The sequence below is a fragment of the Dendropsophus ebraccatus genome, chromosome 14 (genome assembly GCF_027789765.1).
Source record: "Dendropsophus ebraccatus isolate aDenEbr1 chromosome 14, aDenEbr1.pat, whole genome shotgun sequence".
Taxonomy (NCBI): Eukaryota; Metazoa; Chordata; class Amphibia; order Anura; family Hylidae; genus Dendropsophus; species Dendropsophus ebraccatus.
In genome coordinates, this window is record NC_091467.1 from 76263913 (window position 1) to 76280929 (window position 17017).

The 17017-nt window shown below is 46.0% G+C and overlaps 1 protein-coding gene across 9 annotated transcripts in view; it reads left to right on the forward strand.

The window, feature by feature from the left end:
• Nucleotides 1-11864, forward strand: part of LOC138772521 (phosphatidate phosphatase LPIN3-like) — a 123093-nt gene extending 111229 nt beyond the window's left edge. For 6 of the 9 annotated variants that reach the window (XM_069952970.1, XM_069952969.1, XM_069952974.1 and 3 more), the window contains 9 exons: nt 1716-1774; nt 2434-2530; nt 3550-3675; nt 5010-5158; nt 5404-5490; nt 6893-7045; nt 7388-7499; nt 8570-8673; nt 11686-11864. In XM_069952970.1, coding sequence (XP_069809071.1) covers nt 1716-1774; nt 2434-2530; nt 3550-3675; nt 5010-5158; nt 5404-5490; nt 6893-7045; nt 7388-7499; nt 8570-8673; nt 11686-11833 — 1035 coding nt within the window. In that variant the 3' untranslated portion in view covers nt 11834-11864. The remainder of the gene's footprint in view (nt 1-1715; nt 1775-2433; nt 2531-3549; nt 3676-5009; nt 5159-5403; nt 5491-6892; nt 7046-7387; nt 7500-8569; nt 8674-11685) is intronic. The other 3 variants (XM_069952975.1, XM_069952976.1, XM_069952977.1) reach the window with 3 other exon arrangements.
• Nucleotides 11865-17017: the final 5153 nt, after the last annotated feature.

Here is a 17017-nt window from a genome sequence, read left to right on the forward strand (position 1 = left end):
CCCCTATATCCTCTGCTGTTACCCCCTATATCCTCTGCAGTTACCTCCTATATCCTCTGCAGTTACCTCCTATATCCTCTGCTATTACCCCCTATATCCTCTGCAGTTACCTCCTATATCCTCTGCTGTTACCCCTATATCCTCTGCTGTTACCTCCTATATCCTCTTCTGTTACCTCCTATATCCTCTTCTGTTACCTCCTATATCCTCTGCTGTTACCCCCTATATCCTCTGCAGTTACCTCCTATATCCTCTGCTGTTACCTCCTATATCCTCTGCTGTTACCCCTATATCCTCTGCTGTTACCTCCTATATCCTCTGCTGTTACCTCCTATATCCTCCATTACCCCCTATATCCTCTGCTGTTACCTCCTATATCCTCTGCTGTTACCTCCTATATCCTCCATTACCTCCTATATCCTCTGCAGTTACCTCCTATATCCTCTGCTGTTACCTCCTATATCCTCCATTACCTCCTATATCCTCTGCTGTTACCTCCTATATCCTCTGCTGTTACCTCCTATATCCTCCATTACCTCCTATATCCTCTGCTGTTACCTCCTATATCCTCTATTTCCTCCTATATCCTCTGCTGTTACCTCCTATATCCTCTGCTGTTACCTCCTATATCCTCTGCTATTACCCCCTATATCCTCTGCTGTTACCCCCTATATCCTCTGCTGTTACCCCCTATATCCTCTGCTGTTACCTCCTATATCCTCTGCTGTTACCTCCTATATCCTCCATTACCCCCTATATCCTCTGCTGTTACCTCCTATATCCTCCATTACCCCCTATATCCTCTGCTGTTACCTCCTATATCCTCAGCTACTTATCATCTCTACATCTCTTCCTTCTCCTGTAATGTCCTCTCAGTTTTCTTTAGACCACTTCCACACAAGTGTATGAGTCTAATCTGAATCCAACATATGGATGTATTACAGATGTATTAAAGGGGTATTCAAAGAAGGAGTCTGTGGAGTCTCGGTTGCGAGTCTCAAAACACAGGAATAGCCAGATATCGCTCCAGAGAAGGAAGCCTGTTGCCAAGGGGTACCTCCCAGTGGGGAGAACACCAAAATCTGTTCAGTCTCCTTCCCCCAGTTCTCAGCTGCTGCTTTCTGCTGAAGACACAAAAATCTGTGTGTGAGCCTTTCTCTCTGTCTCCCCCCTCCTCCCCCCTTGGGCTGATGTAAACAAGTCCCTGGCAGGCTTTATCTGCAACATTGTAGCATCTTTGTAATGCAGGGAGAGTTATTCTGAGGTCAAGTTGCTGATTAACTCATTTATATTTTAAAGTTGGAATACCCCTTTACTGTTAGCTCTGTATTAAAATAAAGATGCAAAATAAGCTGATGTGGAAGAGGCCTTCCCTAAATCCTCTATCACCTTCTCCTTCTATAGCCCCTTTATTCTGTCTCTTAGGCTGCATTCACACCTCTGCAATTTTTGTCCGGACAAACTGCAGACCCATTTATTTAAATGGCCCTGATCACACATCCGTACGTGTTACAGGGTCTGATCACTCTTCATCTATGAATTGATCCGTGCATTGCGGATGGCGTTATGAATGTGTGAATGTATCCGGAATATTCTTACTAATACTTGGCCACCTCCTGACTTACAATCTTCTTAGCTTCCTCCCTTCCTCTTGCCCCATCAGTATCCTCGGCTCACTCTTACCACACACTTTCTCCATCACTCCCCTCCTCAAGCAGCCGGTAACAAATCCAAAGGAATATGTGGAGCAGAATGAAGATGCCGGCACCCAACGGTGAGTGTCTCTTATATTACACGTCTCTTTGTCTCTATAACCCATCTCTCTTCTCATTATCTCTCGATACTTTGGTCTGCTGGATCCCATCTTTATGTTTTCCCATGACTCTTTGTCTCTATAACCCATCTCTCTTCTCGTTTTCTCTCTTTTTCACCTTTGGTCTTTTGGATCCCATCTCTCTTGTTGTTATCTCTCGATACTTTGGTCTGCTGGATCCCATCTTTATGTTTTCCCATTGCTCTTCGTCTCTATAACCCATCTCTCTTCTCGTTTTCTCTTTTTCGCCTTTGGTCTTTTGGATCCCATCTTTATGTTTTCCCATTGCTCTTTGTCTCTATAACCCATCTCTCTTCTCGTTATCTCTCGATACTTTGGTCTTTTGGATCCCATCTTTAGGTTTTCCCATTGCTCTTTGTCTCTATAACCCATCTCTCTTGTTGTTTTCTCTCGATACTTTGGTCTTTTGGATCCCATCTTTGTTTTCCCATTACTCTTTGTCTCTATAACCCATCTCTCTTGTTGTTTTCTCTCGATACTTTGGTCTTTTGGATCCCATCTTTATGTTTTCCCATTACTCTTCGTCACTATATCTCTCCTCGTTTTCTCTCTTCTTCGCCATTGGTCTGTTGGATCCCATCTTTATGTTTTCCCATTAGGTTGAACAAGGAGATAGACAATGGCCAGAAACCTTCCCTAATTCCCATTCAGCCTAAGCCATGTCGGAGATCCTTACGACTGACGTCTGAGCAGATAGTAAGAGAGAACAATCCTTATACACCGGTCCCATCTCTGTCCGTTCATTGGATTCTTCCTGGCAGATCTTGGCTGGTTGAGGAGCAGCTGCTTTTTCCATGTCGCCATATGTGTTGATCATCTGTTTTCCTCTCGTGAATCAAAGCCATAGTTTTGCCGCACCCTGTTGGGTGAAAGTCATTTTAAATGAATTACAGATAAATGTGGACCGAAAAACAGAGAACAACAAAAACAAGTTGCTGTCCTGACCTCTGTATATTAGCCGGATGAAATAGATGTAGCCTTGGGCTATCATAGTCCTTCACCTTCAATACAATAATACAAACCTGTGAGCTGTCATCCATAGAATGCGAAAGAATAGTAAGGGACCCCGGAACCTGGATATAATACGTGGACAGACAGTATGAGCCCTAGTGCTAGGCCCCCCCAGTACTGTCCCTGCCTACTTACCGGCCTGATCCTAGGCGGTTGGCGACAACTAGGCGAAGGTAAATCACAGACTAAGATAACACCGACAAACACAATAAAGAATAGGCCAGTCAAACCACAGAACAGTACAAAAACAGCAGGCAAAAATGGAGGTCAGAATACCAAGCAATCTAATCCAATATAAACATCAGCTCTAGCTACAAGAGATGCAATGTGGACTTCTTATGAGATGCCAGAGTCCCGGTCCAGGGCGTGATTGGACGAGCCCTCTGACATCCAGACCACACAGAATAGGGACTGGGAGGGGAGGGGGGAAGGGACTGTCCATCACGACTTGGTCTAAACCATCTGCAGCCCAGGACTAGGATAGACAAAGAAACCAGACGGGTGTGGTGAAACCTGCCAATCACCACACAGCAATAAGATAGACTTCACACTGGTAGGAATCATGGCCAAAAGCGCAGTCTCAGCCGTACTATACAGGCAGAGGACCACACTGAGGTCTGAACAGGTGCGGTCATGACAATAATCTTCGATACTACAATGCATTAGTCTATTTGGTGATGAGTGTCTCCTATATTGTATTGTAGGAAAACAGCTCAGCTCACCACCATATACTGCAGGAGGTATCCGTACCTGCGACTCAAAGCACAGCAGGAAGAAGCCGTCTCCCGTCAGACGTAGGACTCCCGTCAGACATAGGACTCCCGTCAGACGTAGGACTCCCGTCAGACATAGGCTGAGACCACATACATATTAAACCAACCCCATTGTAGATAAAGCTGTAACAACATGCCAGCGGGTTTTGAGCAGTTATGTTCTTACATGTGCCGGGACTAGGAGCGTGACTGTTTGAAACTTGTCGGAGTGTTGTTAGAGTTTTGTCTACATTGATGTGTGTTATAATATTCAGACTAAATAAAGTCAATGATTTTAGCTTCTTTGGAGAGGGAGGTCTATGCTGAATGTTATAATAAACCACATAATATAAGGAGATGTGTAAGGGTTTACACGGAGGTATAGAGGTCATATCGATCAGTGCAGATCATTGCATACAGCTAGGCCTTCATGTAGAACACAGGGGTCAAACTCCGGCCCTCCAGCTGTTACAAAACTACAACTCCCATCATACCTGGAGAGCTAAAGCTTTGGCATGCAGGCATGATGGGAATTGTAGTTTTGCAACAGCTGAAGGGCCGGAGCTTGACACCCCTGATGAGTCAATAAGATGCGTCAATGTCTTACCGTATGGAGGGCACTATCGGGTACTGGTTGATGGAGAGCACTATCTGGTACTGGTTGGTGGAGGTCATGGTACTGGTTGGTGGAGGTTACTGTCGGGTACTGGTTGGTGGAAGTCATGGTACTGGTTGGTGGAGGACATTGTCGTGTACTGGTTGGTGGAGGAAATGGTACTGGTTGGTGGAGGACATTGTCGGGTACTGGTGGGTGGAAGTCATGGTACTGGTTGGTGGAGGTCATGCTACTGGTTGGTGGAGGTCAGGTACTGGTTGGTGGAGGACATTGTTGGGTACTGGTTAGTGGAGGTCACTGTCGGGTAATGGTTGGTGGAGGTCACTGTCGGCTACTGGTTGGAGGAGGTCACGGTACTGGTTGGTGTAGGTCACTGTCGGCTACTGGTTGGAGGAGGTCACGGTACTGGTTGGTGTAGGTCACTGTCGGCTACTGGTTGGAGGAGGTCACGGTACTGGTTGGTGGAGGACATTGTTGGGTACTGGTTGGTGGAGGTCATGATACTGGTTGGTGGAGGTCACGGTACTGGTTGGTGGAGGGCATTGTCGGGTACTGGTTGAAGGAGGTCACGGTACTGGTTGGTGGAGGACATTGTCGGGTACTGGTTGATGGAGGTCACGGTACAATAGGGATGGTAACCCTTGGCCCTCCAGCTGTTAGATAACTCGAACCCCCATCATGCCTGGAGGGCAGTAGGTTCCCCTGCTCTACCATGTGACCTGTGTATGTTATCATGTATTGCGCCTCATGTTACCGGCCTTCTCCTGCAATATACGGCTCTTCTCTCTCTTTACAGAAAAGTTTAAATCTAAGGAAGGGAGCGAATGAAGTGGTGTTCAGCATCTGTACTAAGTTTCAGGGCACCTGTCGCACCCGAGCGCAGATCTATCTATGGGAGAGCACAGACCGCATCATTGTCAGCGACATTGATGGGACAGTCACCAGGTTAGTGCTCGGACCACCCGATTCATTCCCAGCATGTTCTTCTCTGGTGGTCTCATGAATATATCATTACACCACCAGCGGGAAGCTTGCCATTCCTTACTTCTTGCCAGACCTCTTCTAAGCAACAAGAATTCTGCATAGGAATGCTGAACCACAAGGCAATGTCATAACAATCATGTTCCATGGATGCAGGAGTATCACCCGGCACTTCATTGCACATTTCATGTATTCTTTATACTCCGCAGGTCAGACGCCCTTGGTCATATCTTGCCGCAGCTTGGAAAAGACTGGACCCAGCCTGGGATAGTGCAGCTCTACCGCGCCATCTACATGTCAGTATCATGGACAACAGCCTCTTCAACTGCTCCACATCCTCCCCACCGACCATACCTGCTGTCATAGTAACACGATGCATTCATCTAGGCCGCACATTTACTGTTAAGGAAATCTGTTGTTAGGTTTATTCCGCCTTAATGAGGGCAGCATAAACTAGTGACAGAAATGCTGAACAGATCGGTGTATTACTTACATCATTCTGCTCAGCCGTTCTCCTAATATGCAGGAGAATAGGATTCTTACCACACCCCTCCCCCAGCCCTCCAGCTGCTGATTGACAGCTGACTGCCTATACACAGCATGGATAGATAACTGCCAATCAGCAGTTGGTGGGCGGAGTTTTCTGATGCTCATGAATATCCAGGACTACTGAGCTCATGCACATAATGGAGAGGACTACTTATTATCCATGTTATTCAGGAGGAGATCTCTGGATCAGCTGTACAGGACAATGTAAGTGATACATCATCCTGCTCAGCTTCTCTGTCACTAATTTATACTAGATAGGAAACCATAAACCTGCTGAGCCTGAGATAGGACGCCATAACCTGCTGACAGAGTACAAGAATACTTTGTGGAACTAGTTTTTGCTGCAGTTGCAGACTCTCTTGGGCTTTGCCTCTAATAACTTAGCACTGGACACGTTCCTGAGCACCGCTCAGGAACGTTCTTCAAACCCGGACACTCTGCATTTGTCTCCCGCCACCTTGGATGCCAGGAGTCAAATTTGGCATCTCCTGTCCTCACTTTCTAAAGCTGAGATCTTAAAACCTAATAGATAAAGGGGGTATTAAAGGGGTACTCAACTCAAACATAACTTCTGATATGTTGTTGCCCATGGTGAGACTAACAATTCCTTTCATACTTGTTATTATCTATTCAGTCTCCTTCACCCAGTTCTCAGCTGCTGCTTTCTGCTGAAGACACAAAAATCTAAGTGTGATCTTTTCTCTCTGTCCCCCCCCCCCCTTCTGAGATCACGTAAACAAGTCCATGGCTGGCTGTATCTGCAACATTTTAGTCTCTTTGTTATGCCACGAGGGTTATTCTGAGGTCAAGTTGCTGATAAACTCACTGTGATTAACTGTCCCAGCATTACAAAGAAGCTACAATGTTGAAGATACAGCCAGCCAGGGACTTGTTTACATCAGCCTTCTCAGAAAGGAGGGGGAGGGGGAGACAGAGAGAAAAGCTCACACACGGATTTTTGTGTCTTCAGCAGAAAGCAGCAGCTGATAACTGGGGGAAGGAGACTGAATAGATAACAAGTATGGAAGGAATTGTTAGTCACACCATGGGCAGCAACATATCAGAAGTTATGTGTGTGTGGAGTACCCCTTTAATACTTTTACAGGACACTGCATTTAATATTATTCTAATTGATTTTTTTCCCTACAGGAATGATTACAAGTTTGTGTACTGCTCGGCGCGCTCTGTGGGACTGGCAGAAATCACAAAGACCTTTCTAGAAGGTGTAAGTGAAGGCGGCTTCACCCTTCCACCAGGCCCTCTCCTTCTGTCTCCCAGCAGTCTATTTGCAGCCCTTCACAGGTAAACACAAAGTAATAAAATCTAAGTGTCAGAGGTCGGGCTGAGCTGCAGCATGCATGCCTCCTCTGTCTTTCACCCTTTTCTGCTTTGCATAATATAAAAGGATGAAAAGCCAAGCCCTATAACTCAGTCATGCAGCAGTCATGCATGCTGCAGCTCAGCCTGGCCTTTGTTACTCTTGAGCTTAGAAGGAAAACATGATTTTATAGAATTGCAGACAGGTTTCTTTTTTTTTCTCTCCCTTATAGCGATGGTCTCATGTCTGGGCTCTGAGTATCACATAGAGCTGACATGTTCCCTGTAAGCCTCTGCTGAGCTGTAATGTCTGCTTCTTCCTTGCAGGGAGGTTATAGAGAAGGCCCCGGAGCGCTTTAAGATTGCATGTCTCTCTGACATCCAGCAGCTCTTCACAGACCCTTGTCCTTTCTATGCTGCCTTTGGAAACCGACCAAATGTGAGTAAGGAACGATGTGCGGAACGATGACGGAGAGGGACAGACTCTCCAGATAGTGATAGAGACACAGTCTGACACCTTATTCTAGAAGTCTCCGTAATAGAGGGGTCAGTGCTCTGCACTATGATCAGTATATTATCCAGGGACACTAATAACAAAGATTGTCCAGACTCTAAGACCTGTAAGACCATAAGCAGATGACGTAATGTCCCTTTAAGGGGGTCCCGGCAGTGAGCTGGAACCTGTTGGGATACTGACAGTACATGTGCTATTCTCTTATGGCTCCCCCACAGGCAGGTCTGAGTATTACATGGTTCAGTGGCATGTCTGTCGTGTTGGGGTTCTCTTTGTAACCACTCTCCCCTCTAGTCCAGGAACAGAGGACCCCAATAATAAAGAGGTTATCCCTCATCCATAGAATCCATAGGGATAGCAGGGTGATCGGTGGAGGTCCGAGCGCTGGGCCCCTCAGATCACCACAATGGGGGAGAATTGTCTCTTGGAGTGAACATTGGCGATCGCCCTCCGTAGACAATTAGAGGGGCACTGTCAGCTCATGTGTGGTGCACCCCTTTATTGTGGGGACATTTCTCCTCCATTCTGGCCCCAGCAGTCGGACCCCCGCCCAGCACCTTGTTATTCCTTACCCTTCGGATAGGGGGCGATCCATCTAACACTGCATTCCCTAATAGGATATATGAAGTCTGACATCTATATCTAGCAGTGTCCCCCAACCTGTGGCTGTCAGCTGTCCAGACATGCTGGGAGTTGTAGTCTTGCACCAGCTGTGGAGCCACATGTTGGGGGTTGCATCCGTTCCGTGTTCTTCATGGCGTAATGTCCATATGTGCGAATAATGTAGAGTAGAAGAAAACACAAACAGAGCAGAATGAGTTGAGGCTGGATATCCGGCCTCCATTAGTGCGGGGGAGGCTGAAACCTTATATGATGAGAGAGGAGGGTGAGAAAGGGAGGCTCTCCGCTCCTGCTTCCCGCTCACCATTTCCTTGTTTCTCTCCCCCCCTTCTTCCCGCTCTTCTGTCCTCGCGCCAATCACCCACTCATCGCAGGATGTCCTGGCCTACAGGGAAGTGGGGGTTCCAGAATCTCGCATCTTCACTGTGAATCCAAGGGGAGAACTGACCCAGGAGCTGAACTCCAGCTTTAAATCCTCGTGAGTCCATAGGCCGTTATATACTGCTCAGTCTCATCTCCTTATCTCAGAGCTTTATATATATATATATATATATATATATATATATATATATATATATAGTAGCAAGGAATTGCAGCACTTCCAAAGTAGTCAAACAACTGGTGGTTTATTTGGTGAAGCAAATAACAAAATTCACCAAATAAACCACCAGTTGTTTGACTACTTTGGAAGTGCTGCAATTCCTTGCTACTGTTGGAAGAGGAGACGTAGATCCAGTTTCCGTTGCTGGCACTCCGAGTACTTTTCCTGTGAGTGCACTCCGTTCTGCTGTATATATATATATATATATATATATATATATATATATATATATATATAGATTTATTTACATATATTGTAATATTAGGGACATTTCCCTACACCATAAGCAGCGTGAACCTGATTCATCTCTCAACTTAAAAGGGGGAATCCGGCTAAAATATTTTTCTTTCAAATCAACTGGTGTCAGAAAGTTATATAGATTCGTGATTTACTTCTATATAAAAAATCTCCAGTCTTTCAGTACTTATCAGCTGCTGTATGTCCGTCAGGAAGTGTGTATTCTCTCCAGTCTGACACAGTGCTCTCTGCTGCCACCTCTGTCCATGTCAGGAAGTGTCCAGAGCAGCAGCAAATCCCCATAGAAAGTTTTTTACCTCCTGTTTCGGAGGCAACAGCCTTGAGTACCTTGATGTTCTAGTCACTGCGACAACTACTCAACTACATACCACTGTTTTTCGCAAGCATACAGCAGCTAATGCCATACTCCACTACCAAAGTTCACACCCCCTCCAAGTGCGTAACTCTATCCCATATGGACAAATGTTGCGAATAAAACGCATCAATGACACAGACACCGGTTTTCACAAACAGGCTAATGAATTAAAACTTCGCCTCTCTAACAGAGGCTATCCGCAATCTGTCATTGACAATGCATATATCAGAGCTACATCCATAGATAAATCAACATTACATAGTCCCAGGCAGAAATCTAATAATTTTTCCTCTAGCGCCTCTGATCACAAAAGATTTGTTTTTGCTTTACAGAACACTCAGATGAATAATACTTTGCGCAACATTATTATGAAACATTGGTTTTTGTTGCAACAAGATCCCGACCTTGCTGAGATGGCTGACAGAAAACCTCTCATTACGTTTAGGAAAAACGCCACCATAGGCGATTCTCTAGCCAAGGTGACACCTAAACGCAGTGTGAACTGGCTTCGACAAAATAGGCCGGAGGGCAACAGACGTTGCGGTTCCTGCACCTATTGCATACAAATGTACAACACTTCATACTTGAACTTAGCAGGCCAAGACTGTTTAGTACGTGATTTAATTACATGCCGTACCACTCACGTGGTTTATGCCATCCTTTGCCCGTGCCACAGATTTTATATAGGTAAAACCAAGCGCCCCTTATGGACCCGGTTTAAAGAACACCTATATTCTGTGCGCACGGGCAAAGGCGTACCACGTCTTATCGAGCATGTTAGGACTGTGCACCAGTCTAACACTAAGCTCTTACAATTCTTTGGTCTGGAAAGGGTTAATCCCACCACAGACGGTTCCGATAGGCTTAAGCTCCTGTTAAAACGCGAAACTCAGTGGATTCTTAAGCTAGATGCCACAGGCCCATGTGGCCTTAATGAGCGCAACGATATGAATACGTTATTGTAAATATTGGTTTGTGTTTTCTCCACGTTTATGGTGTATCTGATTTGTTTTCATTCCGCACCTGTATTTTGCATATAATGTACCTCCCCCTTCCTCTGACGTTGCTCACAGCCAGACGAAGCGCCGAGTAGGCGAGAAACAATTGTTGCTGTAAGGAGCACACCTGCGTAACACCTTCCCCCTCCCAGCCTTAGCCTCTGGTGTATGGATCAATAAACCTGCTTTCTCTGCTTACCGGTGAGTGCGGATTCCTCTTTCTCCATTGCACATTTTGATTTATCTCCTATGTTTCAAGCACCCCGGTTTACAAGGTTTACCTACATTCATTGTTGACTGCATTGATTTGGTCCTCGGTTCTATTCAAGTGCTGATATCAGCTGGTGCCGCCTGAACTTCTCTCACCTACCAAATCCCCATAGAAAACCTCTCCTGCTCTGGACAGTTCCTGACATGGACAGAGGTGGCAGCAGAGAGCACTGTGTCAGACTGGAGAGAATACACACTTCCTGCAGGGCATACAGCAGCTGATAAGTACTGTAAGAATGGAGATTTTTAAATAGTAGTAAATTAGAAATGTATATAACTTTCTGAAACCAGTTTATTTGAAAGAAAAAGATTTTCGCTGGAGCCCCCTTTTAAAGGCATTATCCAGGCTTTAAAAAAAACATCTGCTTATCTTCAGATACAGCGCCTCTCCTGTCCTCAGGTTGGGTGTGGGGGGTTTGCAGCTAATTTCCATTGAAGTGAATGGAGGTCAATTGTAATACCGCACACAACCTGAGGACAGGGGGTGGCGCTGCTGTTTATGCAAAAAAGTAGCTGTACTTCTCTAATTCAGGATATTCCCTTTAAGGCTTTTTTAGAGGGGCTGCATATAACAAGGGAAGACCTCAGCCATCATTTACACCTGGGACCAGGAAAGTGGGGCCCTCCAGCTGCAGCAAAACTAAAAAGCTTTAGCTCTCCAGGTATGATGGGAGTTGTAGTTTTGCAGCAGCCGGAGGTTCCCCTTCCCTGGCTTACACATAAGGCTGGAGGAATTGTGCGGCCGTTCACTGGATCGTTTGCGGCCTTCACACATTCCCCATTGTCGGCCGATCACACGTGGGACGTTCTGCAGCTGATATCAGTCCTGTAAGCTACGATAGAGAGGAGTCAATCAGCCGATGAATCGGGGATATTAGATAACCAAGAAGGGGTTAACCCACGCCGGGCCGGTTAGAGTTTTCGGTGCACACCTGGAGATGACATCCCATAAACAAGGGGCCTTTGTTTCCCTTCCTTGCGGCTGCTCATGGCTTCCTCTGCTTGCAGGTATGCGGCCCTCAGGGACTTGGTGAATGTCATGTTCCCTCCTCCATCATCCCTGGCGCTCTCAGTCTCTCAGGAGTTCAGTGACTTCTCCTTCTGGAGGGATCCGCTGGCAGATCTCAGCATGGAAGACATCGAGTGTGTAACCTAACAAGACGACCAATAAAAACTCTGCGCTCCAATACGGTAATTATTGCATCGAGTACACAGGGACCTGACATGGCGGCATGACGAACCGCATCCTCCTCCAGGAGACGACGCTACACGCCGCCATAACCACAACCAACCACAAGTACAAAACATCTCAGTCTGTAGATTGTATAGGAGACTCGGGCCTGCAGCCCCCTGCTCCCTCCATCAGGCCCACAGCTACTTGGAATGTGACTTGAAGGAAGTGTTTACATTGGGGGTGTCATGGGCGGCTGACAGGCAGAGAATGTCTGCTCTATTTATCCTGTCAGCGACCCCAGAGGAAGCACGGCCCTGATTTACAAGTCTATGGGGTAAGAGAAGCTGGTGCTGGTGCATAGGGAAATATCCTGCCCGACATAAATCCACATTCTTCAGCATGAGAAGCTGGAAAGTGCTCCTGTGGTATACACATAGTAGAGGTGGCCGTAACACAGGGATCGGGCAGCATTCTATATCTACAGGGATCGGGCAGCATTCTATATCTACAGGGATCGGGCAGCATTCTACATCTACAGGGATCGGGCAGCATTCTATACCTACAGGGATCTGGCAGCATTTTATATCTACAGGGATCGGGCAGCATTCTATACCTACAGGGATCTGGCAGCATTTTATATCTACAGGGATCGGGCAGCATTCTATATCTACAGGGATCAGGCAGCATTCTATACCTGCAGGGATCGGGCAGCATTCTATACCTACAGGGATCGGGCAGCATTCTATACATACAGGGATCGGGCAGCATTCTATACATACAGGGATCGGGCAGCATTCTATATCTACAGGGATCGGGCAGCATTCTATATCTACAGGGATCGGGCAGCATTCTACATCTACAGGGATCGGGCAGCATTCTACATCTACAGGGATCGGGCAGCATTCTACATCTACAGGGATCGGGCAGCATTCTATATCTACAGGGATCAGGCAGCATTCTATACCTGCAGGGATCGGGCAGCATTCTATACATACAGGGATCGGGCAGCATTCTATATCTACAGGGATCGGGCAGCATTCTATACATACAGGGATCGGGCAGCATTCTATATCTACAGGGATCGGGCAGCATTCTACATCTACAGGGATCGGGCAGCATTCTACATCTACAGGGATCGGGCAGCATTCTACATCTACAGGGATCGGGCAGCCTTCTACATCTACAGGGATCGGGCAGCCTTCTACATCTACAGGGATCGGGCAGCCTTCTACATCTACAGGGATCGGGCAGCATTCTACATCTACAGGGATCGGGCAGCATTCTACATCTGCAGGGATCGGGCAGCATTCTACACCTGCAGGGTTCGGGCAGCATTCTATACATGCAGGGATCGGGCAGCATTCTATACCTACAGGGATCGGGCAGCATTCTATACATACAGGGATCGGGCAGCATTCTATATCTACAGGGATTGAACAGCATTCTATATCTACAGGAATCGGGCAGCATCCTATATCTACAGGGCTATGCTGCATTCTATATATACAAGGATTGTGCAGCATTCTATGTATACAGGCATTATGCAGCGTTCTATATCTACAGGGATCGTGCAGCATCCTATACCTACAAGGATTGGGCAGCATTCTATATATACAGGGATCCTACAGCAATATATATATATATACACACAGGGGTACTGCAGCATTCTATATATACAGGGACTGTGCAGCATTCTATATATACAGGGATCCTACAGCATTATATATATATATATATATATATATATATATATATATATATATATATATATACATACATACAGTGGTGCCTTGGATTACGAGCATAATTCGTTCCAGAACCGTGCTTGTAATCCAAATCCACTCTTATACCAAAGCAAATTTTCCCATAAGAAATCATTAAAATGTAGACAATTGGTTCCACACCCCAAAAATCATTTTAGAATCATTATAGCAGCAGTGTGTATAGCTGAGTGTGAGTGCAAGCACATTATAGCAGCAGTGTGTATAGCTGAGTGTGAGTGCAAGCACATTATAGCAGCAGTGTGTATAGCTGAGTGTGAGTGCAAGCACATTATAGCAGCAGTGTGTATAGCTGAGTGTGAGTGCAAGCACATTATAGCAGCAGTGTGTATAGCTGAGTGTGAGTGCAAGCACATTATAGCAGCAGTGTGTATAGCTGAGTGTGAGTGCAAGCACATTATAGCAGGAATGGAGAGGAAGGGAAACACAAGGACTGATAGAGACTGCAGGGAGCATGAAGGAATGAGCAGGGCAGATGTTGACACAGTATAGCAGCACTCTCTGTTAGGGGAGAGAGGGGTTAAAGCTATAAAGAGATTACCCCCACAGTCCTGTCCCCTGATGCAAGCCCCAGCCTGAAGTGGATCTGCTATAAATTGGAAGGTGAGAGAGACTTCCTGGGTCAGAGTACTGTGCTGCAGACCCCGCTATGCAGGCCATGCCCCTCCCCCACTCACGCTCCCACCCAATACCAGGAGCTCTTACACCAAAGCAATGCTCTTACACCAAGTCACAATTTTGAAAAACTGTGAGCTCTTAAACCAAGTTACTCTTAAACCAAGGTACCACTGTGTATGTGTGTGTATATATATATATATATATATATATATATATATATATATATATATATATATATATGGATCCTGCAGCATTCTATACTTACAGGGATCTTGCTGCCATGGTGCTCGGGCAGCATCCGACATATATAGAATCCTGGAAGATGAGCAGTAGTGGTAATACATGGAGAGACAATCTATAAATTACACCAGCACAAGCTTCTATTATAGACAATGGGCATTTTTTGGGCATAAAAGGGGCCTAATGTATCACAACATGGAACAGGCCAGTCTTATATTCATTTTTTTAACAATTTTGATACAGGCCTTTTGTTTTTTTTAATATTTAAAACTTTGAATTACACTTATGTCTGTCAGAATGGATTGAGTCATGTTATGTGCTTAAAGGGGTTGTCCAGGATTAGAAAACCATGGCCGCTTTGTGTAGTATTGCAGCTCACCTCTACTAACATAAATGGTGTTGTACAATGAGTTGTAATACTGCACCTCCCCATACCACCAGGACTCAGGCATTGGAGCCGACCAGGTCGTATAAAAATATTTTTTTAATATGGGAAGTGGTACATTGGCTTTAAATGTTTTTTTTTTTGAATTGATGAGTACACCTTAAAGGGGTATCCCCAATTCATATAGTTCTCCTCTATGGAGTGACTGAGGGATAACCAGCTGCTCGGAGGGGTCTGGATCACGGAGACTGAATAGAGAGCGATGCTTAGGCCCGGCCCGCAGCCCAATCCAAACATTGTAAGAAGAATAGATTTTATTTTGTTCTAGAATGTTCCTTAATTGTGTTTATCACATATGAAGTAAACAATAAACTTATTTTAGTTATTATTGTCGCCATTTTTCAAGATCGGAGTAAATCCTGGTGAAAGGTGAAGCGATACTTGTGAGAACATTGGAGACCCCATGTGTAGTGTGGCAGCATAGAAGGGGTTAATAACAAAACACACACACACAGGACCAACAGAAGTAACTGTATACATTGTATATAATTGTATATATGCCAGGAATGCTGCCACCCTCTGACTGCAGCTGACCGCCAGCTGGACGGCTGACCGCCCGCCACTGCTCGGTGAGTGACATGTCTCATACAGAACCGATGGAGACGCAGAATACCGAGGGAACGTCCTTTAATGCAGAGGCACAATTCATGGTATTAATTGCATTGATTATCAGGAAAACTTAAAGGGGTACTCCTTCCTGACAAAACTATCCTGTGGCTAGGGGATGACTAGGTGATCCCTGCGATCGGACCCCGTGATCTCCTGTTAGATTGGGGCAGGGGGTCACACATGGGGGCTGGCGCTCTATTCATTCTCTCCATGGAAATAGCCCAGGACGGCGCTCATGTCCCCACAAGGTATAAATAACGGCCAATAACGGCCAATTGTTACGTTGTGTGCACATAGCCGTCATCTGTGTCCGGCAGCTCCAACAGAGAAGGAATGGAGCTGCAGTGCTCGTGTCTCACCCCCTGCTCCAATCTAACAGGAGGTTGGGGTCTCAGGGGGCCCCAGTGGTCGGACCATCTTAGCCTGTGAATCGGGATAACGTTATCAGATGGGGTGCCCCTTTATGGTTCAGTTTACATCAGATGCAGTAAGATAAGTCTCTGAGTAGGATGGAGGGAAATGACATTTTAAAGGGTTGTCTGGGATCAGGACCGTTTCTGCTTATTTTACCTACAAACAGCGCCACCCTTGTCTATGGGCAGCATCTGGTATTGCAGCTTAGTCCCCATCCCGGATGAGCTGCAACATAGTCCATGTGTAAGAGCGGAGGTTATCCCTCAGGGAAGGTGCTAGCAGTACAGATTGTCAGCTCAGTGGCCGCGGCCTCAGCTTGGTCATTCCTCGTCCGTCTCGGGCTCCGTTACTAATGATATTTGTTTCAGACAAAAAAAATTGGGTGGATTTTTTTTTGCTTCCAATGACCATAAACCCCATGAAAACAAATATTGCAGTTCCTCCACTTTAACCATCTACATGCAAAGACAGACAGATGTGCAAGAGATATAGCGGCTCCAGCCCAGTATGTTCTCTCACTGGAGCTAGAATGCCGTATACAGCATACTATACAGTATACAGCTATATACAACAATGATCAATAGGACGGGGACTGCGCAAAATAATAAAAATGGTGGGAGATAAACCAAACTGGGGAAGCAAATGGGATGTCTTCAAGGGGTTATGTGAAAGTCATAGGATAGAGGATGGGGGGACCCTACTGATCCCAAGATTGGAGGCCTGTTACCCTCCGAATGAATGGAGCAGTAGCAGTACCCCAGTCATTGTTCATGGGGCTCGTTCAGGGGACGTGATCTCCGTGCTCATTGTGGGGGTCACAGCGGATGGATTCTGTGGATGGGGGCGGGGGGTGTACCTTATGACCTTAGAACAGGGATGGGAAATCTTTGGCCCTCCAGCTGTAGCAAAACTACAACTCCCATTATGTCTGAAGAGCTAAATCTTTTGCTGTCCAGGCATGATGGGAATTGTAGTTTTGCAATAACTGGAGGGCCGAAGGGTAGAATAATCCCTTTAAGTCAGGGCTGGACAGGTGGGAGAAGCCCAAGTTTAAGTGTG